This window comes from Botrytis deweyae (assembly GCF_014898535.1).
Source record: "Botrytis deweyae strain B1 chromosome Unknown BDEW_002, whole genome shotgun sequence".
Classification (NCBI taxonomy): Eukaryota; Fungi; Ascomycota; class Leotiomycetes; order Helotiales; family Sclerotiniaceae; genus Botrytis; species Botrytis deweyae.
In genome coordinates this window covers 327,811-353,600 of record NW_024066209.1, presented here as the reverse complement: position 1 = coordinate 353,600, position 25,790 = coordinate 327,811, and the positions used below count along the sequence as shown (strand labels likewise).

At 43.0% G+C, this 25,790-nt stretch overlaps 9 protein-coding genes across 9 annotated transcripts; 5 read left to right on the top strand and 4 right to left on the bottom strand.

Annotated features, from left to right (window-relative positions):
* Positions 1-1,260: 1,260 nt before the first annotated feature.
* On the bottom strand, positions 1,261-2,472 carry EAE98_000824 (uncharacterized protein; the record flags this gene model as incomplete). Its single annotated transcript, XM_038948442.1, has 3 exons — positions 1,261-2,165; positions 2,219-2,371; positions 2,427-2,472. 3 exons carry the CDS (start codon positions 2,470-2,472, stop codon positions 1,261-1,263), a joined length of 1,104 nt encoding a protein of 367 aa, XP_038814708.1.
* Positions 2,473-2,737: 265 nt separating this feature from the next.
* EAE98_000823 (uncharacterized protein) lies at positions 2,738-3,611 on the top strand (the record flags this gene model as incomplete). The annotated part of the gene is made up of 2 exons (XM_038948441.1): positions 2,738-3,120; positions 3,173-3,611. 2 exons carry the CDS (start codon positions 2,738-2,740, stop codon positions 3,609-3,611), a joined length of 822 nt encoding a protein of 273 aa, XP_038814707.1.
* A 467-nt stretch (positions 3,612-4,078) lies between these two features.
* EAE98_000822 (uncharacterized protein) lies at positions 4,079-5,459 on the top strand (the record flags this gene model as incomplete). Its single annotated transcript, XM_038948440.1, has 5 exons — positions 4,079-4,382; positions 4,585-4,681; positions 4,736-4,802; positions 4,855-5,328; positions 5,397-5,459. 5 exons carry the CDS (start codon positions 4,079-4,081, stop codon positions 5,457-5,459), a joined length of 1,005 nt encoding a protein of 334 aa, XP_038814706.1.
* Positions 5,460-5,833: 374 nt separating this feature from the next.
* EAE98_000821 (uncharacterized protein) lies at positions 5,834-8,529 on the top strand (the record flags this gene model as incomplete). The annotated part of the gene is made up of 4 exons (XM_038948439.1): positions 5,834-5,876; positions 5,935-6,093; positions 6,147-8,099; positions 8,153-8,529. 4 exons carry the CDS (start codon positions 5,834-5,836, stop codon positions 8,527-8,529), a joined length of 2,532 nt encoding a protein of 843 aa, XP_038814705.1.
* A 1,840-nt stretch (positions 8,530-10,369) lies between these two features.
* EAE98_000820 (uncharacterized protein) lies at positions 10,370-10,849 on the bottom strand (the record flags this gene model as incomplete). The annotated part of the gene is made up of 2 exons (XM_038948438.1): positions 10,370-10,635; positions 10,729-10,849. 2 exons carry the CDS (start codon positions 10,847-10,849, stop codon positions 10,370-10,372), a joined length of 387 nt encoding a protein of 128 aa, XP_038814704.1.
* A 703-nt stretch (positions 10,850-11,552) lies between these two features.
* EAE98_000819 (uncharacterized protein) lies at positions 11,553-14,688 on the bottom strand (the record flags this gene model as incomplete). Its single annotated transcript, XM_038948437.1, has 8 exons — positions 11,553-12,744; positions 12,797-12,993; positions 13,059-13,241; positions 13,293-13,598; positions 13,655-13,714; positions 13,777-14,008; positions 14,165-14,325; positions 14,545-14,688. 8 exons carry the CDS (start codon positions 14,686-14,688, stop codon positions 11,553-11,555), a joined length of 2,475 nt encoding a protein of 824 aa, XP_038814703.1.
* A 62-nt stretch (positions 14,689-14,750) lies between these two features.
* EAE98_000818 (uncharacterized protein) lies at positions 14,751-18,887 on the top strand. The gene is made up of 4 exons (XM_038948436.1): positions 14,751-15,637; positions 15,699-16,593; positions 16,712-17,391; positions 17,513-18,887. Exons 1-4 carry the CDS (start codon positions 15,129-15,131, stop codon positions 18,162-18,164), a joined length of 2,736 nt encoding a protein of 911 aa, XP_038814702.1. The 5' UTR covers positions 14,751-15,128; the 3' UTR covers positions 18,165-18,887.
* A 497-nt stretch (positions 18,888-19,384) lies between these two features.
* EAE98_000817 (uncharacterized protein) lies at positions 19,385-20,369 on the top strand (the record flags this gene model as incomplete). The annotated part of the gene is made up of 2 exons (XM_038948435.1): positions 19,385-19,636; positions 19,755-20,369. 2 exons carry the CDS (start codon positions 19,385-19,387, stop codon positions 20,367-20,369), a joined length of 867 nt encoding a protein of 288 aa, XP_038814701.1.
* Positions 20,370-21,295: 926 nt separating this feature from the next.
* On the bottom strand, positions 21,296-24,362 carry EAE98_000816 (uncharacterized protein; the record flags this gene model as incomplete). The annotated part of the gene is made up of 4 exons (XM_038948434.1): positions 21,296-22,669; positions 22,807-23,966; positions 24,060-24,182; positions 24,239-24,362. The coding sequence occupies 4 exons, from the start codon at positions 24,360-24,362 to the stop codon at positions 21,296-21,298; spliced, it is 2,781 nt and encodes a 926-aa protein (XP_038814700.1).
* Positions 24,363-25,790: the final 1,428 nt, after the last annotated feature.

Genomic DNA, 25,790 nt, shown 5'->3' with positions numbered 1-25,790 from the left:
TGACAACTGTACTGCAGCACTTACTCCTCGGTACAAAGCAAATCAAACAGTCTGATCATCACTGCCATGCCAACTCAAAGGTATATGATCTTACATAATTGCTAGCGGTGACTTTACCGTTGGCTGCACATGCCGCATAAGTGCATGCATAACAATAGAGACCTTCGCCTTGCTCTGGAACCGTCTCACCACGTACAGGACGACATTCCACTTTTCATTTTCCTCGATGTTCACATTTTTGTCTAATCCAACTCGATTTCTAATTTCAAGAAATAACAATTAGAAAAACAAAAAGTCTCAATCTCTATGAACACTGACTACACTAGTGATCCAAAAGAGGTTAAGTAGGTATGAAAGTGACACCCTCACGGGTGATGAGAAAGTCAAAAGGAAAAAGTCTATCTAATGCACAAAATACGCACGCTCGAGGCACGTTCTTGACAAAACTTTTGGAAGCCGAGGGTCAAAGCTACCTAAGGAATGATGTTGCCGTCGAAGCTCAAATTTTGGGGTTTGCATTGTCACTAAAATATAAGGTGGCTTGCATGGTGGCTGTGCACTATTTTGGTCGGTTGAAACTTGAAAGGGGCTTCACACAAAGACAACCGGCAGGTAACAAGGTTGATGGACACGATGTAACCTTTCCGGCAACCCTTCCTTTTTATCGATTTCTATTTTGAAAGATCGAGCTCCTGTTAAAGAAAGAAATGGGGTCAATTTAAGGCCTTGAAATGTAAGAAAAAATACTGCTAATGGTGGATGTGGTGGGGCCTCTTGATGGTGCGACAGGTCACTACCATTAAGCACCGGACGAACTTTAGCAGAAACGACGACTCCAGGAACTAGGCACCAGAAAAATTTAGTTCTAGATTGTTCGACAAGTCAAAGGAATACATTAAACCCAATCAGCTTCCGGGACGCACCTTGAGATACGAGTAATAGTTTAGGGGTTATTGCCACCAGAGTGATAAAGATCCCAGTCTTGGAATGTCTTCCCGATGCTCATGTACCCGCTGCCCATCCTTGGATATAGTTGTTGTTTTCACTCGGGTGGAAGAATTTCAATCCGATACAATTAAATGGGGGGCAAATGGGGGGCCCTTTGGGCTGAGATACTGGAAAGTTATGCGCTTCGCCACTTCGATATTTCCCCCAATACCCCCTCGCTAAAACATTGAGCATAATGATAATATTTTTAGATGAAAACAAAACTGTATTGGGTATTCCGTATGAACTTGTGAATAATCTGTTCAAATAACCTCACTTCGTTGTATTTTTCTCAACCACTCCTCTCGCGAACTCCCCAAAAGTAATGCCCATCTCTGAGTCTACTATCTCGTCCAAATTTGGTTGAGTAAAGACGGCAATAGTATTTCTTGCAATTCTTCCTCCTTCGTTTTCACCATCTGCAATTCCTGGTCGCACACCTCTCACGTAGTGAGGAACTGCCTTGAATTTACCTTTAGTAATTCTTTCGAGGGCCTCTCCCGTCTGGAAAGCGATACAGTCTTTGGGAATTTTAACTTGAACAGTCTCGCCACTTCGAGATTGAATGTAAAGTCCTGCAGTTGGATCCGGAGACGCAGGAAGCTCTTTAAGAGGGCTAAGGGTAGTTGGAAGACCTGAATAGGATATTGGAATCACGGGTGGATTTCGAGTCTCGTTGATGAACATAGCCGATGTGAGTCCAGTTAAACAGCCATGGTCCAGATGTGTTGCGCACCAATCATCGTCTAGAGCATCAGAAGAGTCCTTGGCTTCTGCTGGGAAATAATGCAGCAATCGTGCTTTAGTTGTTGTTGAAGTTTTTACAACGTGCTCAAGGTACCCAGGTTTGTAGTCTGGAATTTCCTTCTCTGCATATCTGTCACAAGCCCGAGCGACGAGTACTCCGGTGTCAATAATAATTCGACACAATTTCTCAAAGGTGTTTTTGAAACCAGGCAATACGTTTTCTCCAGGCCACAAATTTGGACTGAGATATTCGGGAAAATTTTCAGGTGAAAAGTCAGGAGTAGGAATCGCACATGCTAAAGATGGGTCGACGTAAAAGGCACAATTCGCATAGTATGATCCTTTGAGTGTGTCCACTTGGCCATTTTTTAGAGTTTCTTTACCACGAGACCAGCCAGTAAGATATTTTGAAGCCGCGTTTTCGATTTTTCCTGCTAAATATCAGACCTTTTCCATTGCCACAAAATATAATTATGATACTGACCTAGCCTGGCTTCGGGCAAGTTTCCAAGATAAGATGAATATGAGAGTAGACTATGTCTTAACTCTACAAATGACTCTGGAACATCTTTGACAAGTATAATACCTAAAGACTCGGGGCCAAAGGCCTCTTCGAGTGTTGAGAAAGACACATTGCCTGTAACATCAAATCAGCTGAAAGCAGGACAAATTTACATCACGTTGAGACATACCACTTTGTAAATCTTCTAGACTTACTGTCACTGGGGAAGGCGCCATATCTATTACGAAAATCACAAACGTAGCTTTGAGATATCCAAAGTTTGGAAGAAAATTTGAAAGTGGATGTGCTTGGAGTTTTATTATCCCAGGTGATGCCGTACATTAGAATAGGCAGGAGGGGAACTGTTGTGATATCGTGCCGGTAATTAACCGAATTCGGCAGCGCCCGATTATCGCGAACCTCCGTCATTTGCTTGTTTACAAACACACGGGTAAGCAGCTCTTCATTTGTAAGTGAATACCAGATCTCAGCACAAGAACTATGGTCAAACCATTGTCCTTCAAAGGTGATAAGAAAACGAAGAAAAGAAAGCGCGTTGATACTGCTGAGAAGTTTGGAGATTCAGAAGCGTCAACCTCCCAAGCAATTGCAAAACCTCAGGAAGAAGACGCCGCGCCAGATGATGATACTTGGGTGACGGCAGAAGCTGCAGCTGATGTAGTTGGGCCGGTGGTGTTTGTTTTACCTTCAGATCCACCATCATGTATAGCCTGCGATACAAATGGAAAGGTATTTGCAAGTGCGCTGGAGAATATGATCGAGAACAATCCCACCACTGCCGAACCTCACGATGTAAGACAAGTATGGGTTGCCAACAAAGTAGCAGGTACGGAGACTTATAGTTTCAAAGGACATCACGGAAAGTGTGTATAGCAATTCCCCTGCTCTAACATTGCAATGCTGATCAATCTTCAGGTATCTGAGTTGCGATAAATTCGGAATTCTATCAGCCAATACCGAAGCTGTATCGCCCTTGGAATCCTTCTTATCGATCCCAACAGCCGATACTCCAGGTACATTTCAGATACAAACAATGCGAGATACATTCTTGACGATAAAGCCACTTGCATCCGCAAAGGAGAATGCTTTGCCAGAGATCCGAGGAGATGCTGATTCAACCAATTTCAATACTACTTTACGAATTAGAATGCAAGCAAGATTCAAACCAAAATTGAAGGCTTCCAAGGAAGAAAGAGCCAGTCAGAAAATAAGCAGGAAGGAATTAGAAGATGCCGTTGGCCGAAGACTGGATGATGATGAGGTACGGAAACTCAAGAGAGCAAGGAAAGAAGGCGATTACCATGAGGCATTACTTTTGATCAAGGTAAAGAACAAGCATGATAAGTACAGCTGAGAAGTTATCAACAAGCAGAGCTTGCGAGTAAAGTCAATGGGCAAATTTACGGAAGGAGATATAATAACTGACAACGGTCGATACTTTTAATTCGACCAACTAGAAAATAAGGCTATGATGCGCCACTGTAGCATATCTACGATGACCTCGAAATTTGGAATCCGAGAAGTGGAACGAGGCAGCAATATACATAGAGACAGGATCATACCAGTTAAGGCATTTGATGAAATTATCAAAATTTGATAGATCACGTGATAACAATAAATCAAAATCAAAATTCTTCCCTTGGCTGTGAAAACATCATATGGCATTTTAAAATTGTAGATTAGAAAGACTGCTAGTTGGGAGGGAAAATTCCTGATTATCCAAATTGAGTTCTCTTCGCCGGCGAGGACTGAAAAATCTTTTCCCTAAAAACTTTTCTCTTCAAAGTACAACCAAAACATTACATTTATAAGTCCTCCAAAATGTACAGATTCTTCGCCTCAAATATTTTCGAAGTCAAGGGTGCAGAGCCGATATATATCTATGATATTGTGCCAGTCGCAGCTGGACTCGCATCCATTTCATCAGATGATTGTTTGCGATTGCTAGATCCAACGGCTTTGAACGGACAACCACTGAATACTATTAAGAAAGTCAATTCTGATGTTACATGTCTGAAGACTATCGGAAATGGCGATAGTTCTATTGTAGTCACGGCTGGAAGGGATGGAAAAGTGTGTCTGATTGACCCAAGGACTGCTGGAAAGGTCGGAGAGGTTCAGAGTGGTGAGATCATTTCTCTTAAGGTTTTTCTTTACGTGGCTGGGTGGAAGGGATGATCTTCTCGAGTGAGAAGGTAGAATTTGACTTGGTACCTGATGGGGATCGTGAATGTTGCGAATAGTTGTCTACACTATACGTATTTTGGGTGGCTGTACTGTTCGCAGGAGGGCAAATATTCATGGAAAATATTCTGACGATCAAATAGACCAAGGCGCTCCAATTCTATCTTTAGCATGCTCAAATACAAACGGCATCGCTGCTGGAACAGAATTAACAAATCACCAAGCAACTGTATCAATCTGGTAGGCGTTTCCTGCTTTCACTACACAGAATGTTCATGAGACTGACAGAAGTAGGGACGCAAGATCTTTAGCTGCACCAATCGTACAGTACGTGGAAAGTCACAGTGACGATGTTACAGAAGTTTGTTACATTCACACCGAATTGTGGGCATATTTGCTAAATTTTCCTCCAGCTACAATTCCATCCAACTCAACAATCACTTCTATTGTCTGGTTCTACGGATGGTCTCGTCAATATATATAATATCACCATCTTAGAGGAGGAAGAAGCTCTCCATCAGACAATCAACCATGGTCATTCAATACATCACGCCAACTTCCTGAGCGAGACCGATATCTTTGCTCTTTCACATGATGAGAAATTCTCCATGTACGAGCTAGTAACAAACCCAGAAGAAGGGGTTGAAGAGCCGGCTCCAGTGGTATATGGTGATATGAGAGAAAACCTTGGAGGCGAGTATGTAGCAAACGTTCTATGCAGACCAGATGGAGGAGCTGTATTAGGGACTGGACGTCATAGCAAGAACGATTTCGACTTGATACAATTGAAAAAGGGGAAGCCTTGGGTATTTGCTCCTGAGACGAAGGTTACACTTGATGGTGCTCATGGATCAGAGATTGTCAGATCGTTTTGCTTCCTTGATTCGGTATGTTCTCCTCTCACAGTCTTTAGATCGTGTGATATGTATACAAGCTGACAATTTCCGATTTGTAGCATAGAGCGGTATTGACTGCTGGTGAAGATGGACAAATCAAGTCATGGAGGGGTGAGAACTGATATCCGGAAATATAGTAACTGCAAGGCATCGGCATTCATAAGTTTAAAAAATGTAAAATCCCATCTTTATATAGATCGTAATTTTGTTATAAATGAATAATATGTGATATGTTTGTCCGGCATATCGTTTCAACTTTGTTGAATTTTGACGTAATCTTTGATCGTAGTTTCCGAGCTTCTTCGGTCGGAGCTTCCTGGCGCGGATTGCCGAAGATGACAGCTTTGAGATAGCAACCCAACATTACAAAGCCCCGCCAATCTATACAATTAGCATCTTCATCCTGAATATTGGTCATCATCATGATATCATGACCAGATTTTATTTTACTACTTCAAAACCGAAGTAAACGTTTTCACGCAGAGGTTCTGACAAGATGAAGGGTCCGAGACAGCGGTTTATACTGCCATTGTTCATTCGTAAGGTTTCGAACAATTCACAGAGAGCTTGAGAAATACTGACTTTGTGCCGTTATAGTTTTATGGCACTTCATTTTTCCAATATGTTATGCGCAGGCTCAGGATGAAGAGCTAGCGACGTCTCTCACGGCAGAAGGGAGTCCAAAGCCGTCTATTCAAGCTCAACCGTCTGCAGCCCAAGAATCGCATCGAGCACCACCAATAAGGAATACAGCTGGTGAGGACCGAGTTCATAAGACTCGAATTCGATGTTTGCTAACATGGTATAAGAAAATGAGTTAGTTGACAAAGCTTTACATTCCCTTCAACGTTACGAACGATCACATCCACGTTCCACCTCCAATCCTTCCGGAATTGTCAAAACTTTGACGCAATATGTCGTTGCAAGTCTTCCCAAATTGACTCAGGGACCACCACCGGATGGAAGGAGCCCGGCGCATAATCAAGCTCCAGGCCCAGTCGCAGAAGCAGTGCAACTTCTGGAACAAGCAGCTCATGTTAATAACTCCGATGCTATCTATCTCCTGGCACAAATTAACTTCTATGGAAATTACTCATATCCCAAAGACTATAGCGAGGCATTCAGAAGATATCATCAATTGGCATCATTAGATGGAAACAGTTCGGCACAGCACATGATTGGATTCATGTATGCAACGGGGATTGGAGGAGCTGTTGCGCAGGACCAAGCAAAATCTTTACTATACCATACATTCGCCGCTGAAGGAGGAAGTATGAGATCTGCGATGACTCTTGCTTATCGACATCATAGTGGCATCGGTATGTCAAGAAATTGCGATTCGGGAATTAAATATTACAAAAAAGTAGCGGATAAAGCAATCGAATGGCATCGATCCGGACCACCAGGAGGTATGGCATATGTTCAGGATTCTTATCAACTTGCAGATGATGATGGAGGAGTCTATGGTGAAGGAGCAAGTTTTAGTAGTGCCGGACACAATGCGAAGGGCGGAGGACCAAGTTCAGATGCTCACGCCGCACTGGATGATGTTCTAGAGTATCTCGATTTGATGTCTAGGAAAGGTGACTTTAAGGCCACTTTCAGCCTAGGACGCATTCATTACGATGGTCAAAAGGGACTTCCACGAAATTTGAAGAGTGCGAAATGGTATTTCACGAAGGTTGCCAAATTATATTGGACGAGAAATGGAAAGATCATCGAAAATGATAAACCACAACTGGACAAAATTGCTGCAAAATCCGCAGGCTATCTAGGACGAATGTATCTTAGGGGGGAGAGTGTCGATCAGAGCTACGAAAAAGCCCAGACTTGGTTCGAACGCGGCATTAAAAATGGAGATGCTGGTTCTCAATATGGAATGGGTTTGATGTATCTTCATGGCCTAGGAGTACCCAAAAATTCCGTATTAGCACAGCAATACTTCAAAGCTTCTGCCGATCAAGACTACGCGCCTGCTCAAGTCAACCTAGGAGCTATGTATCTAGACCAAGGTACTGATAATGATATCAAGGTTGCCAATCGATATTTCGAACTCGCTGCACGATATGGTAATATTGAAGCTTATTACTACCTCGCCGAACTTATTGAGCAGGGAGTTGGCCGGGACCGAAGTTGTAGTTTGGCGACTGCATACTACAAGAATGTTGCAGAGAAAGCAGAACCACTTCTGACGTCCTTCGCCGAAGCAAACAATGCATATGATCAAGGCGATCTCGAGTTGGCTTTGATTGGTTATATGCATGCAGCTGAACAAGGATACGAAAAAGGGCAATCCAATGTTGCATATATCCTTGATGAACAAAAGTCGAAACTGACCATACCGTCCTGGCTAACTCTTGTATCCACTACTCGACCTAAATTGTTACAGAATGCTGCACTTGCACTGCTTTATTGGACTAGAGCTTCTAAGCAAGCAAATACAGATGCTTTAGTTAAAATGGGTGATTATTATCTTAATGGTATTGGCACACCGGTAGATTTGGAGAAGGCTGCAGCTTGTTATACATCCGCATCTGAATTTCCTCAAAGTGCACAAGCGTTATACAATTTAGGCTGGATGCATGAGAATGGTGTTGGTCTTGATCAAGATTTCCATCTCGCAAAGAGATATTATGATCACGCTTTGGAGACAAATGAAGAGGCATATCTACCTGTAACCCTGAGTTTGTTAAAACTACGCATCAGAAGTGCATGGAATTCATTCACGCATGGCAAAATAAATTCGATCATTGACGAACCAAGTAAGTTATTCAAAATCTAAATGAAGGGAGCAGACTTTCTAACATATCAATAGCTCCTAAAAAGCAATGGTCTCTGGCGGAATGGGTTAGTAATTTCCTGCAAGATGATCATCCATACTACGCCGATTACGACGCAGAAGAAGCTTATGGTTCCGTTCATGACCCTATGCCAGGTGGTGATGCAGATGGACTTTATGATGACATCCTTGATGATGGTTTGGTGGAAAGTCTTATTATTATTGGCTTAGCAGCTGCACTAGTGTTCTTGATAGTATATAGACAACAGAGACAGGAGGCGCATCGAAGAGGTGAAGCACCTGCGAATGCGCAACAACAGCCAGCGAATGGAGAGGTCCAAAACGGAGGTCTTTTTCCACAACCAGGTGATGCGAATTTCAATGAATGGGTGGCGGGTGGTGTGGGACATTAAAAAACGGTGTGGGTGTTTGGATGGGTTGTAATTAGGATTGTACCCATTAGCCATATGACTGTAAACGAAAAATTTGATTTTAATTCTTGAGATAATGTTGGAAGTCTTTGGTTTGGCTTATGTCCCTCATTGTTAGCTTGTTGCTAGCACTTGCTGTGATAGATTGACTCTTCAGGTCGTCTGTTTCTTCCCCTCGAGCTCTAAACCTCAAACCTCTATCTTCATGTCTTACTACTTACTATTAGATTTATCAAATCATATTTACGTGCTTGCCAGCCCACACTAGCAAATTCAAAAGAGACTACTCGCTAAACATCAATTCACACTCCTCATTCACCTCATTTTATCCATACTAGAATCCTGCCTCATCTCCTTGCTGCCATATCTTCCACAACTCAACGAGATGTCCTCCCTCTTGGAAAGAAGATTAAAATGGCAAAATAACAAAATTTCAAGAACGAGACACTCTCCAACCCTAATGAATCAATATCTATCTATATGACTGGATGTAGATCTTATGTCACTGTCCGATCGTTGACTATTCAGTTGCGAATAGATAGGTGGAGAAACATTCTCGGAATAAGTGAACTCTACCACAGCGCGGGGGTGCTTGGAGGAGAAGGAGGTGAGGTTGGGGGATGGCCTTAGAGAGAGTGTTTGCTTTGGTATCGGGGTTGGGCTTACGATTGGGGTTGCATATGTTATTTGGGACTGCGCTGTAAAGATTCTTTTGAGTTATATATGAAGTCATCAACTTTATTTTGGTCTGCATATCATGAATATGCTCTCTACATTCGACTATGCGCTTCCCTTAAATCATGCACATCACTTCGTAGAAGATAATCCCTTTCCTCCAAACTGCCTATGGGATATTGCCCTTACATATTGTTATATGTTTTCACCAGTCTCAAGTCATGATACAATAGTCTCAAAGTCGAGACTATCGAAACCTACCAGGCTGAATGCTAGTCCAGGAATGATTTTCACATCTCTGCCTGCGTTTCTATAGCAGGATGACGTATGATGGGCTTGCATATACTGATTGTAGGCCGAGAATCTTGTCTAGTTGTCAAGAAGTAGTGAAGTGATCGAAGTTTGCTTACATGCCTAGCTATTAGTAGGTATGAGAGTTAGATTTGGTTACATGTCAATGTGTAGATTTAGTTGGTAGATTACAACGACAAATACTCGAGGTTCAATCCCATCTGTCTCGAATGAAGCCATGGCTTGTATTGCCGACGTCTCCAGATTGCTTTTTGACGTAGGTGTACCTAAATGAGCGCGATACCTGTGCTACGATACTTTTATTTGCAGTCAGCTATGTCACGATACCAATTGGATAGTAAAGTTTAAAAGCGATATTTTCCTGAAAATTAGATATTCAATAGTGGCATGGTAAATTCCGTTCGATAAATACCATGTAGTATCTTTCAGTATAAGAAAGATCCGAAGGGCAGGTTGCGGAGGCCAACCTTAGCACCATAAAATCTAAACCGCCATTTGTACATAAAAACATTGTGTTATCGCCCGAAGCACGACGACAGCAATAGATCTATTAAGGATTTAACCATCTATTCCACTCGATCCCACCGCCCATCAACCAGTTTAATACCGTGTACTGATTACCACCGGATAATTCATATGTCGTGATGTCTCGAAGGTTGACATGTTTCGTCGTCACCCATCACCTACGGATATTCTCCCAGAAGGTATTCTGCCGCCAATCCTCAACAATAGAACGCCGACCATGTAAGCCATAAGTATTTCCCCATGCGCCAACACCAATCTGAAATGCCCCGTCCCAATGCCCGTACCCATACCCACACTCATTTCTCATATATTAACCACTTCCATCTCCCCATGCTGCCGCCCGACTGGCTAATCCTGCAGTCCCCGCTTCAGGTGCTTCCCTTTTCATTTCTTCAACAACAACTCCCAAACCCTCAGCCTCTTCAACCAACATGCGCCTTTCTTCTAACTGTATCCGTATATAATCCACAGTTTTTTTCAAGACTACGCTTTCGCTTCTTCCTTGTCCTTCCAATCCAGGAACCAATTCTGCCAGTCGATCAAAGCCTTCGCGGATTGCTAAACGGCGTTTCTGTTCTACGAACAAGAATGTTAATTAGCTCTAGTACATGAGATTGGCAAATCTATTGCATTAGGCGGCCAAGAAGAAAGAGCTGTAAAATTACCTACCAGAAGCAATATGATTAGCCTTCTTCTCATGTTCCGATAACCGCGGTTTTTCATCGGCTGGATTGATACCATTCGCGGAGTTGGTATTAGCTGAGGATTCGCCCGTAGGAGATGCGGACATTTTGGAGCGAGTGAAATGCTTCTGCTACAGCTTATGTATTGATCGCAATTATGTAGGTGTTATTAAAAGAGAGTCTGAAGGCATCGTAGATTGCTCGTTGGGGTGATGAGGGGTGTCGTATGAAATTGTGGCTGTCACATGGGAAATTGAGAGGTTAATGTAAATATGGGAGCTTTGCTATTTTTGGATTAGTGCAGATCCCTTAGCGTTAATTTGTTCGCAACAATTCCCCAGTTCTCACGTCGTCGCATGTAAATTTACACAATACCACTCAAATCATCTTGATGAAGTCTCATCAAGAGAAAAGCAGCTGTTTTATTACAAGAAGATCTACGGGTGGGTATTCTTAGTATGCTAGTTTTCACGTCGAACAGTTTATTGGCGCCGATGTTATTTTGTCCCACAGCATGCAGCAAGATTACCCTGTCGCTTCCTATCATTGGACTCGTTTATTTTCACTGTCATCGCCGCAGGGTGAGAATCGTGAGAATTATGTCATGGCAACGCTATCCATTACATTAGCATGGCAGTTTTCGGACTGGAATTTCCCGAAAATAACAAGAAAAGACAGAACAAATCCATTCAAGCGAATGTGATTTCTGTCCCCTCTTTCCCCTCTTTCCTGATTTCTCAAATTCAAAATAAACTTCAGACGAGGAAGATAAGAATGGGAGTTAGATTGTCCACATATCTATATTCAACGTCAAGTCGTCAAACTATGAACTAGCATGTTAATCTCCTCCTGCATTCTCAAGCTCGATATACTGATGCCAAAACTCCCGCAAATCCTCATACAATGTTTGACGTGGGGATAGTAGTGACAGCTCATACTTTTTCCAGAAACCGTAGTTGTTGAGTAATAACAGATTGTCAAAATTTGTCTCATCAAACTTAACATACGGTTTATTCCCATCAATTGGCGAACGCATTCGGCCCAGAGAGGATGGATACGAAGAGGCTTCGAACGCCTGGGTCTTTCCATAAAAGAAACTTCTTCAATCTGATGCAATAAAGGCATTATTCCCTCTTTTCGCAAACCAAGTATATCGAAGTCTGGAAATTCTTCTGTATTCTCAATGTTCGAGAATGCGAAGAATTTTTTGAAATCAACAATGGATTCGTCTGTTTCAAGAAGACTGAGAACTTCCAGCAATGACCAAGCCGGGCCCTGAGGATGAGATAGGCGCTCCTTGGATACGATGAATGTTTCCATAATAGAAGGCATTTGTGGTTTGTATTGTAGAAATGTCATTCGTGCCTTATGGTCTGAACCAGAAAGCATGGAAACAAAATCCTGGCCAGCGGACCTGTAATCATCAAGAGACTGAACCTGGATGATATACTTCATGGCTATACAGGCAGCAAGTGGATGCCCATGAACCGCATTAGCAATAGAGAGTAAGACATCATGATTATTTAGGTCGAGAAAGTCTTCTGTGTCTTCATCTTCCGAAGATTGGACCTCTTCCAAGATAGTTACAATATCATCAATCTCCATTTTATTTAACTTGATAGTCTTGCAGTGGTCTCGTAGACGGATATTGGGGTTCCTTGTTGTTAACAAGATGTTTCTTGCTTGTTCAGGGATATCAGCGAAAAGATTTCGACCGAAGTCTTTCATCCCGTCAATATCGTCAAGAATGAGCAGGGCACTTTCATTCTCTTCGTCACCCAACCATTTCTTGAATCTTTCAATCTTTTCATCGGAAGGGTTGTTCCTCCAAATGTTATAAAGATCTTGGCCTTGGCAGTCTTTAAGCAAATACTCATGACCTATTTGCATTGCAAGATCAAGATATGCCTTTCTCAATGACTCTCCATCGGTGGCGTGCACGAAAAATATATTACGTTGGTCTTTATTTTTACGAGCGATTCCTAGTACAGCTGTCGTCTTCCTAAATTAATTTTCAGTTTGACTGTTGGTTCTGAATGAAGGCTAAAGCTTACCCGATACCCCCTATGCCTACCATTACAAGAGATGAGTAATCATTCCTGTCTAGTGTCTCAACAGAATCGGCAAGATTACTCATATCTACTTGCCGAACTTGCGTTTTTGGATTTTGCCTCAAGCCCTTACCTTCGAAAAACTTTTTACCGGCGGGTAGGAATGAGTTAGATGCAACGGGTGGGGAATCCCACGGTTTCTTGATCAATATTGTCAGCTTTGAAAGTAATGTAGGTATCAATTCAAGAGCTTAGGGCTTTATACATCGATTTTAATTGCAAGGACATCAGACTTTCTATCCAAAATGTCTTTTAGGTGCCTCAGCTTATCCGCCACTTGTTCAAATCCTCCAAATTTTGACTCAAATTTGCATATTGTGTTGTGATCAACATCTGGCATTCCCTTCGCTGTACAGTTTGACAAGCTGGCAGACTGCTGTGTAACAATCTTTGCTAAAATTAGTACTGGATTCGTATGAGCGAACTTTGATGCACGTACCTGTCGGTGAATAATCCTGGCAACAGAAGTCACCCGAGTCTCGAAAAACGCGTCAAAGGGGGGTATGATTTTCATGTTCATGAATTCTCTCTGACTTTCAGTTGACATGGGATTGAAACTCCCCAGTGTCTTCACAATTTCTTTTCGTACACCCATAGTTAGTTGAGCGATGTCAGTCAAGAAGTCACTCCAGTCAGCTTCGAGTGAGCCAGAATGAGGCGTGCTCAAGAAAAGTAGGGCACATTTTGCAGGACTAATTCCATTATATTCCGATTGGCTTCCGTATTTGTCTAACTCTACCATTGCCTAGGTGACTGGTGCTTAGCAGTTGCAGTTGTGATGGCAGATAATGCGGCACTCACCTGGCGAGCAACAAGACCTCCCATAGAATGACACACAAACAAAATAGGACGCTCTCGTTCCTACAGAGCATCAGACACAAAGAAATGTCGCCAAAGAGTTTGGAAATAGAAAGAGGACTCACTTTCTTGGTTTTTCTAAGGCTGCTGACGCTTCGAAGTAGATCTTGCGACCAGACAGTGATTCCAGAAAGATTTCCTCTATCGCGCAAACGAGAGCTGTACCCAAATGTCATTATGCGAGCTTTGTCAAAAGGTTTCGACAGTGGCAGTAAGTCGCGTAGCCACATCTTTTGATTTTTGGTCGCTACCCAACTCTCAAATGCATTTCCGTTCAAACCATGAACAGCGCATACACTATAGTAAACATTGAATCAGTGGCATTTTCAAAGAAGTTAGAATCTCAAATTGCGTTAAGTCTTTGAACGTAGCCCATTGTCGCCAAAAGATCCAGCAGGTCAAGTGGAGTTAGTTCAGAAATTTGCGAAGCCTAAGAAGAATGGTATTACTGACTCCACCTCTGGGTCGTCCGATGAATACAGAGTTGTAATGCCGCTGAAATTGTCATCGAATTCCCATTCTGTGTTGTGGTACTTTAAAGCTTCCTCTTTATGCTTCGGCGAGGGCAAGGTGATTGTCCCCACTTGATCCTCTCGTTCAATCGCAAGAGATATCTGTAATCAGAAAGTTGATCAGCAACTTTTGTTCTGCCGTGCAGGATCCTAGACTGCAGTCCAAAACCCGAAAGCTCATATCGTTTTGAAACTGTACATCTTTCATTGAGGCACAACACCCAAAACCGAAATATGATGTTAAACCCCATCCAAAATTCGCAATATATATTCAGAAAACTGGAGTTCTTCAAACAAAAAATATCAAATGTATCTACTGACTTTAGAACCACCAAGATTGACAGATTGGGGCCATGGCCGGCGCAGGTCGCGTGAACAATACTCTGCTTTCTCTAGAAAATCTTCCTGATTTAAATTTAGAGGTATTCCCTTGACCCGTACGGTTTTCGACGTCGTCCTAAACATGTTTGATTAATCTTGTATCATTTGTGTTTATTAATGATGAAAGGGAAAGGTTTTTTGAAGTCTGATATCAGCTCAATTGGATGGCTGCCTATCGCCTCACCTTTTCAACGAATCAAGTCCATAGTATACGGGCAGGGCTATCTCAGTGCAACCTACCCCGCAGTTTAGTCGTTTCACCGAAATCTATTCTATGTAAGCCATGAACTCTGTTTTTTTTCCAGTCTCAAATACAAGCAAATTATATGTCGTCTGGAAGGAAGCTATATTATCTCTCTCGTCTATTTTCTCAGACATTTCCAATGCTAAAAGCAACACTCTTGTCGAATCCAGTCTTGACTATAGGTACATCCAGCCATCTATATACCGTGTAAAACTTTGCCTCAATAACGGGTAATTCTGTTCATTGGCGGGCACAACCACGAATCATTTCTATAATAAGCATGGGGGGTCGACATGAGTTTGGGTTACCGTCTAGAATAGTCTCTCGACGCAGGTTTCAATTCCTGGCCTTCTTCAAATGCCACGAGTTACCACGGATACTCTTCGAGCGTATCTGCCAGCCTTCCAAGGTCTGGAACGATGAAGGCGAAATAGTCGAGTGCTCTGAGACGATCATTGGACTCGATTCAGATCTAGAGAATATATTTCAAGAGGCAAAGGATAATGGAATCATCAAGTGTTTCGAGACGTTGATGAGTCAAACCTATGTCGTAGACGAAAGTTGGAAGCAGTGGTTATCTTTCAATACCGATGATAGAGCACGACGAAACATACAGTTTAACATATTGGAGCTGGTATTGAAGGCGTTACCGACACCATATACGGAGATTTCGTGGATGGAGGTAGAAACCCAAATTCTGGATATTGTGCAGACGACATGCGTACCTTTTCTGTGTATCCTTGACATGAAAGATGTCTTGGACTATTTAAATGATCGAGATTTTGATAGGTAGTCATTTTCTTTTCGTAATGTTTAATTTGATGAGACAAAATTCTCATCATTTTTTTAGGGCAAAGATAACCAGATATCTAGCTATCTTAGCTAAATTCCTTATACGTCTATCGAAACTGATGGGGGACAGTACTCCAGCAACAATCAACCCTTTGATATCAAGTTGCCTTGAGTATCTCAAAGAATGGCCTGGGGTCAAATCATTATACCTAGCTCGCACAATCAATCATGAGCAGATTGAGAGTCTTGACCATTATGGCATAAAATATTTGAATGGAATTATAGGCCTTGGGTTAGCATCAATTCTTACAAGCGAAGAGTCCTCACACCGTTACAAACACAATCACCAGATTGACTGGCACCCCTTCGAAACACCTTCTGCAAACTCTACCATTGAGTTATTGGCTCAAGTAGAGTTATATGGAGCTATATCATTAGCTACGCTACAAGGAGTTGTCTATAATGATCTACCTTTGACGACCAGAGTTCTGATTGCGTTTAGCGAGGTCAAGCTTGAGTCATATGACAATGCGCGAGTTAAGCTCGAACCTGCCCTTTATGAAGTCAAAAGGATTTATGGTTCTCAGTCTATGGAAGTCTTTCTCGTTGGTACAACACTGGTAAATTGTTTAAACAGATGCCGAATGGAAGCTTTAGCCGAGGATTTAGTCAATTCAATCTTTAGAAAGGCAGTAAATCAGCTGGAAATGCCGACCACAACTCAAGAGTTTCTTATTAGGCTCTCGACCATACCCAATCACTGTACTAACAGCGAGTTGTCCATGGTTGTTGCATTCGCTGATTCTCTTCTCGGCCAAGGCAAACATGATGACGCCCTGTCTCTTTTTCAGGCTATTTTGAAGAAGGGACGACCAGGCCGTGAGGACATTACAATGAGTGTAGCTCTAAGGATAACAAAAATAATTCGCAGACTAAATATCCAATCCTCAACTGTAGGTATACCGTATTTGATCATGTTTTTCTGTTTGAATGGCGACGCACTTTGAGGTTCAAGTCTCTACTTTAGCATTTCCAAAACACTACTTAAAGCATGCTGACTTGTGAAATTAGAATGATACCCAAAACCTTGAACACAGTGATGCCTGGAAAGTGCTCAGAGGTGTATCAGAGCTCTATCCCAGAGTTTCAAGCATTCTAAAATATGCCTACGTAGAAGAAGTTATTTGCCATCTGTCCCTTTTGGAAGATAAAGATACACGACAAAGATTCGTGGCATCGGAGATCATCAAAGTGTTGAATCTAGAATCGACACCCTACAAAGGGTCTGAGAGTTCGAGGATAAGCTTTTTCGAAAATCTGCAAACCATAAATCAATACGCAGAACAGCTCAAATTCCTGATGGCTGATGAGGCACCGGAATTCCTCGCTAGCAACATGGCGCAGCGCTTTCCTAACGCTTCTGCAGATCTCATTAAAAAGATAAGTCGAGCAAGTTGGCAGAGATTTAACAGAATTCAAGAAATGCGTGTCATGCCGGAGATTGATGATATACCCGATGCAAAGGAATCTTTGCATTATCGAGATTCTGGAATTGGAAGCTCAATGAAAACCGCGTCCAACATTTTGAATTCATCTAATAATTCGATTGTCTCATACAGATCATTTATGAATAACGATGCAAAATCAATTACCCTACCTCAAATGCCTGAGACTGTCAAGTCGCAAGGGCAGTTTCTCTGTTTTGTATGCGAAAAGACAATAATAGGGATAACTGGCGAAGCACAATATAGGTAAGCTGCAGCCTTCTCGAAGCAAACCGCAAAAACATGGCGGCGCTGTTTTGCTTCATGTCGAAAGCTTACCTTCACTTCAATCAAAAGACGTAGAAATGTATGCTGACCTGACCTGCAGACGTCATATTTGGGCTGATCTTAGGCCATATGTATGCCCTGTCAAAGGCTGTGATGCTGATGCGAATCAGTTCCTATCAAGAACCGATTTCGGCGCGCATCTCAAAGAGCACCATACCACAAAGTCGCTGGGGAAAAAGTCCACCGAACGCATATCCACTCTTCGTTGTCCATTTTGCGATGAACTGCCTGGTGAAGCAGCTCTTATTGGTCATATCTGTCATCATTTAGAGGTAGAGTCATGTTCAATTTTTTCACAGGAAACCGAAGAAGAACTTGAACAAAACGGTCTCGCTATGACGCTCAGTGATTATGAAACTGGTCAAGCACCCGTTCAACCAGACCCAGATCAAAAATCTTCCCAATCATATGAAAATCGACGAAGTGATGAGGATACTAGAGAAGCATTATCAGAACATACTGACTTTGCTTTCGACGACGACTTTGATTTCACTGCAACAGTGGCAGCTGGTTTGCAAGACCGCGGTTTCCATCCTGATCTCGTGATTGACGATCTCGCGTTCCGAAGACGTGACTCCCCGCCTGGCTTTAATGAATACAGAACACCATGGGCAGAATCCATCGATGACATATCAAGCATTCCGGGTGAAAGCTCTTCATACCGCGGCGTTGTTAACCAAGGAACAGACTGAGAAACTCCAACAAATGATCCAGGGATACATTATGCATAATCCGCTCCAGACGCACCAACAAACAATTAGTGTGTACAAGCACCTCGTCGCTGGAGACTTGAAGAAAGGCACATATCCTGGTGGATTACCGGAGCAAATGCAGAAAATATTACAGATGCAAGCTCAAGCATGTGTATTACAAAATATCAAGAATAAATTCCAACAATAAAGTATTGAGGTTTGCCCTTCGAATGATCTCTGGTCTGCACATCTAGATTAGACTCGACACATCGCCTTGCCAAACTTCTCTCATTTTGCTACTTGTGAGTGTGGCTATGGCTATGATTATGGCGTATAACAATACGAAAAACGGAATACGAGGAAGCCTGGCTTCAACAAACGACTAATAAATTGGACATGATAGTTTGCAGAGGAGCTGCAATATTTCTAGGCGATGACATCATATTCATCTGGAGTAGGGGTAGCTTGTACTATAGCCGATGTTGTCGAAGAGAGTTTGAGACAGATTGCATAGCCACCAACTGTACAATACTCTATCAATATGGATTGAGCATCTTGTCGGCAAGAGTACTAAATATCTCATCAGTAGGTTAAGTTGTCTTTGACTTGGGCTTATACATACATACATACTGGACAGTCAAGTCAAGTCAGTAGTACATAAAGCTATTTCAACATCAAAATACCAAGCATAATACAAAAGGTTACTCAAACATCCAATATAATACACTCCCAAATCACTAATGAGAACTCGTACTTTGATATTAATATGACAGAACGTGACGAATACCTAGGTAGGTAGTTCATTATTACCACCATAATTCTATAAAGAAAATAAAAAAGCTTTGTATACCTACCTAGGTAGGTAATATTAATGTCTTTTGCGATGTGATGATTTTATAAAGCCACAACCCTGCTCGCAATGCCCCACCTAAAAACCCCTGTCCCACCCCATCCCATCTCATCCACAAGGCTGACGAAACCCTCCATGTACCAAAACCCGCAATTCCATCTATCCAATTCATCCCTATAAAACCAAATCAACCCAAATCGAATCAAATCAAATCAATCCAAACCAAATCACCCAGCAAACCAACCCCCAAACCCCCGAATCCATTCAGCCCTCCAATTTCCCACCTCCCATCCAACCTCTCACCTCTCACCTCTCACCTCTCACCTCTCACCTCTCACCTCTCACCTCTCACCCCATCTCCTCGCACACCATGCCCTCCTCAAAACCCCAATACACCCCCCTCTCCACCACGGCGCCCCAATCCCCTCCGCCAACCTACGAAAGCGCCTCGACCCAACACGGCGCGCTGCCCACGCGTCCAGCATCGCAATCCATCTCCACCGGCAAAGGACCCGTACCGCGCGGTCCCTTTCCGCTCGACATCCCCCTGCTGCAGGAATTGAAGGGAAAACGCATTATTCTCGCCTCGGCGAGTCCGCGACGGAAACAAATTTTGGCTTCGGTATGTTTTCGTGTTGATTTGATTTGCTCGTTGTGTTTTGGATCTTATCTCGTATTATCTTATCAAGTCAAAGATAGATAGATAGATAGTAATACATCACCAACTAACCTCCTCCCAGATCGGCCTCACAAACCTCGAAATCATCCCGTCCCCCCTCCCGGAAAACCTCTCCAAAGAACATCTCGGCCCTTTCGACTACGTGCTGCAAACCGCCATCCAAAAAGCCCTCTCGGTATACACCCACTGTCTGGACAACTCACTCGCCAGCATCCCGGACCCCTCCCTCATCATCGCGGCCGACACCGTCATCGTCACCAATTCGGGCGCGATCCTCGAAAAACCGCGGTCGCAAGCCGATCACATCCGCATGCTGCAGCGGCTGCGCGACGACAAATCGCACAAGGTATTTACGGCGATTGCGGTGGTGGCCCCCCGCGACGACGCGCGGTATCCGGGGTACAATTGCGAGAACGAGGTGGTGGAGACGAAAGTCGTGTTTGATGCGGAGATGGGGGATGAGTTGATCGAAGCGTATGTGAAGACGCGCGAGGGGGTGGATAAGGCCGGGGGCTATGCGATCCAGGGCATGGGAGCGATGTTGGTGGAGCGCATAGAGGGCAGCTGGGATAACGTGGTGGGATTGCCGATTCGGAATACGGTGGCGTTGATGGAGAAGGCGGTGTTTGATCAGGAGGATTTGGATCCCGAGGAGAATGAGGAGGGCATTGAGTAGAGGGGTTGGGGATGAAGATGCAGATGCAAATTACATATGAAATGAGAGATTGAAAAAAGAGGAAGTTATATACGACACCCACATGCATATACACATGCACATACTACATCTACTCAAACATCACAGGTCAAAATTCGGGGTTCAAAGGGTTACATATACACATGTTATTAGGGAGTGTAAATAGCGTACGGAGGTAAAAGCTTATAGAAAGTCATTCTCTGATATTATAAATCCAATCCAATCCAATCCAATCCAAAAACCACTCACTCACCCCTTCCTACTCTTAGAATTTAGAATCCTGCCCCTAAATCCCATCCCCCTTTCCAAACATCTAATCTCCAAGCGAAAAAACACCCATCCACCCACTCATTCACTCACTCACTCACTCACTCACTCACTCACTCACTCACTCACTCACTCACTCACTCACTCACTCACTCACTCACTCACTCACTCACTCACTCACTCGCAGCAACAACAACAACAACAACAACAACTCCCACCATCCATTCATTCATCCATCCATCCATCCACTTTAACATCTACACTTCTACAAGATATAAAATATAAGATACAAGATACAAGACAACAGAAACCCAATCAATAACTCTTCATCTCTGAAATGGATTACTTCTTAGTCATTCTACACTCACTCATATTTGAACATCTAAAATTAGGTATTCAAAGTATCGTCATCCCCACAGTTACAAGTAGAAAAGCATCGTAGTAGCATTGAAACTGGAACACTTTTCAAAAGATCTATCTAACTAGATCCTTCTCCATGAAATTTATCGTTTTCGCATATTCCATTCGTTTGCTGGACTGAACGATTTCAATAGCATCATATCATATCATCATCGCTCATACTCTCATTCCTCATATCCCATCACGTCATCATGCCACCAAAACTCTAGAAACCTAGAAACCTAGAAACCCCATCCACGTTCCTCTCTCCTCTCCTCACGATATTCATCTTCTCTCTCCTCCTCTCTCTCCCTCTCACCCCAACCACCTTCATTTCCATGGTCTCCCCCACCGAATCCCATACCACCAAATCTCTCCGCCAATCCTCCAACTGTCTCACCAAATTCTCCACCACCATATCCACCGCCACCACCATATTCGTGTCTTGGTGGTTCCTCAAATCTTTCACGTTCACCACCCCAACCACCATGTTCTTCTCTTTGTTGACCATATCCACCATAATCCTGACGAGGCTCCTCAAATCTCTCTCTGCGCTCCTCTCTCTCTGGAACATACTCTTGTGGTCTATCCCTATCTTCGTTGCTGTCATCACTTCCACGACGACTGTGATGCCTGTGATGCTTTCTATGGCTCCTGCGACTATCATCACTATCACTACCAGATCTCTCTTCTCTATGATGTTCCGCTTCATGATAGTGACGCCCATCAGCTGTTTCACCCTCGCGCCATGTTTCAGTCTCGACTCTACCATCAGAACGTTGGTAGATGCGTTCGTTGGTTTCTTCGTAACCTCCACCATATCGAGGTCTTTGCTCGGTAATTTGTTCAAAGCCAGCTCCGTGGCCTCCTTGCTGACCATATTGTTGGTAATCTGTGCGTCTGCCACCATCTGGAAATTGTTCTTGTGTATACTCGGCTTGAGCATAGCGATCGCCAGAGTGACCAACTTCAGTATAACTCTGTTGGTAGTTACCTTGAGAGTTGTAACCTTCAGAAGAGTATGATTCTTCTTTCCCTCCACCACCTAAAACTCCAGCTAAAAGGCTTCCACCAACACCTCCAGCGAGAGCACCAACAATACCACCAAAAGCACCACCACCAACCGCTTCTCGAGCAAACTTGCCAATTCCGTCAGATGCTTGTCCACCAAATCCTGACGATCCACCATTACCACCCATTGAGGAAGCAAGTCCACCCATAATTTCATTTGCCATTGGATTTGATGAAGACATCATAGGACCTTGCTTGGACATTTTAAGTGGTGCACCACATCCATGACCAGTATCATGAACACCCTCAAGATGATTTTCTCCGTTTTCAACTCCATCTCTGCTCAACTTTCTTCGGTATTCCTCTTGTTCGTCACCGTCCTTGTTGCGCCACCAATCCTCTACAACTCTGAACATAAGTTGACGACCATCAGATGCTCCATCGTCACCATAGTTGCGAAGAGCGGGATGATGGAAAACACCGTTAACGATACGATCAATTATACGATCGGGATCAATGCGTTCATCATCCCAACAAGAAATGAGTTGAGGGACAACCCATTTGAGAACTTGAGAAGCGATCCTACCAGCGCATTCGTTGAGGATCTAAAAAGTATGTTAGTATCAATGATGATTGTAGAATGGTTATCATATGAATCCGTAACATTTGATGCCAAAGGCATCATACGACCCGAGGAAACATGCCTTGCGGATAACAATTGTAGTAAAGAAATAATACTTACGTTAGAGAAATGATCCTTAGATAACATAGAATGTGTAGGATCTGTAGAATGATCATCGTGGAAAACAATCAATTGCTTGTCCTTACTGCTTTGGATAACCTCGGAGGAACCGGTGTTCAACTCGGTCTTAATCTGGCTAATGATTGGAAGAACGAATGGAGCAAGGAGAGAAAAGACAAAAATGTTGATTTGTTCCTCAATGTTCTCGATGAGGTCTGGAAGGATAGGAATCTTTTCGATCGCTTCACGAATTGATTGCATAGTCTCGTCGTGCCATTGAATGATTGGATAAATTTCCTTGGCGACTTCTTGCATTCGGATTGTAAAAGCTTCTGGATCTTTTGGAGAGACTTCCTCTTGAGATTGTTGGGCGGCAGCAGCATTGGCTTGAAGCTCATCTGCTTTACTAGCTTCATCTTTACCACCAAAAAGTCCAGAGGGAACTGAACTTAATAGGTCCTTCAAGACACTGGTATTGCCTTCACTACCTTCTTGCATGGTTCCTTCAAGGGCTTGGATTTCACTTTGAGTTGCTTTATCGTCGAATTCACCCATGACAGAGTGAAGGAAGTCAACACCACCAAAGGTACCAGTAATGAGTGGGTAAACTTCATGTTCAGCGCCTGGAAGCTCGATTCGAGTTCTTCTTCCAACATGTGGGAAAACATCACGTTCTCCCATCTCGATGAGAGCAAGTTCGGTGTAATTGCTGTGAGCAGAAAAATCCTCCAGACAGTGTAATCCAGTACCCAACAATCGAAGTGCCTCATATAAGTCGTCCTTGTTCTGGTTTCTTCCGTAGGATCTACCAAGTCGAATAGATTCACGGAAAAGCTTTCGGACATGTTCAGCAGATGACATGATTCCAACGTGTTCGTTTGCAATATAGTTCTTCATGCCAGTGCGGGGATCGATAGCGAGCTCAACTTCTTCATCGACTGGACCTCGAAGTCTAGGATCATATTCTGAAGCATCGAGATTATCGGCATAATCTTTTGGGTTATCAATGTGATCTTCTGGTCGATAACAACCCAATCTTTGAGCTGTAACTTCGAATTCTCTTGTGCCATATCCGAAAGTCATAAATCCAAGAACCCAGAGAAGAATGCGAATAGCTTCAGCGGAAACATATTTGACGGTACCAACATCGATTGCTTGAGCTGGAGGAGGAAAGAAGATTAGTATCCGATAATAGTGAGATTGGGGGTGGGTGAGGGGTGAGTTGGTTTCAGGCATGATGAAGTTATACTTACAGTAATCTCTCAGCCAGTTACCAAAGTAAACTCTTGCTACCATCATTTTATCAAACTTCTTTCCACCGCAAGCTCTTGACATAACAAGAGTAAGGAGGGTATCTTCAATATCTCCATGGCGCCCTGAACAACAAATTAGAAAGGGTGTTCTTGTACAGGCGGAATAGATATGAACTGACAGTTTATTCCTTCAATTTTTGAGACCGATGCAATATTTCCAGCACCAAAGGCATGAGCTGGGTGTGCTAATAGGAGCAGGATCGCAAAGGATAGAAGCAGCGTCGAGCTGCTGAACGAAATCATGTTTGCGATGATATATTCGAATAGTTGTTGAACTTAATGGAGGGGTTCCAATCGAGCACAGCAAGAATAACAAGAAAACCAAATATGAGTGAGTACTCGTAGATTAGTGGACCAACCGACGGAAGGCTTTGTGAGGGGTCAAATTATGTAGCAGATAGGTAAGCCAAGCCGAATCTCTTCAAAAATGGTGGGGTTTGGATACGATATTCGCTGTACGCCAAGTCAAGATGATCCAGTAAGATTGAATCTCGCACGAGAAAGGAATCACAGAATGTTTTATGTTGGTCCTGCGGTCAGCTGTGAATGAAGGAGATTTGTGTAGCAATAGAGGGGAAGGGGAATGATTGGAAAGCTTGTAATCAGTGTCCTTTGGAGTGAATGTTATGACCTGATGGCGATCACTGATACACAGAACAGACAGGAGTTGCGCCGGCGTTGTCAAAGAGTATTTAGGTCACCTTGCAAGCTTGATGAGTGGAGGAATCCATGGATAGCTATGGTATTTAGGTATTTAGGTATTCAGGTATGAAGGCAGTAAAGTGGAGAGGCGAGAGAGGTTTGGATTTTGGTGTGGGGTGTTAATAAGGTTGGTTCGGTGCTTGAGGGAGGTACGTATTTGAGTGCTGAGGAAGGTACGTGCTAGGTATTTGAGTTATGGAGGAAGGTACGAACTTGAGTACTGGAGTCTGGAGGTACCTGAGTTATGAGGAATCCCTAGGTAATGGATCCATGGATAATAGAATTTGCTTTTCAAGGCCCAATTGAAAATGCCCAAGAAGTAAGGTTATCGTGAGTTTTGTACAATATGTACCACCTGCCTACCTCATATGTATGTGTTTTGAACGGTTGAAGAGCTTTCGATGGGGTTTATTAGGTAGCCTTATTGGAGTAGGCATGATTTATAATGTTCTGTTGCAATGTTGAATTCTTATCAAAAGTATGAATTCTGAGATTGGGGATTAGATGGAACTTCCAACTTCCAACCGTACTCCAATACCGAGATAGGTACCTAGGTAATGTATAGCATGATTTATTAGGATGTTGGATGTTAGATGTGCAACAGATATATCCATCCATATCGATATGGATATGGATACCGCTTCTCAAACTTATCCAAACAGTATCAGCAGTAGGAGTGGTGGTGGTCACAGTAAAGCAAAGAAAACAACAGCAAGAAATCTGAAATATTAAAAGCAAACAAGCCAAACCAGATCAACCAGATCAACCAGATCAACCCCAATCACTAGAGAAGAGAGCACATGTGGTCATGTAATTAGGCTTAATCTGGGTAGAGTAGGGTCAAGTAGGGTAGACCGTAGAATAGGCCGGGTTAAATCGTGATACGAGAATATCTGTAGTTATACCCTGTAATGCGCCCACAAAAGCCCATTTTCTGTTACCAAATATAAATTGGATCAGTAGAGAGTT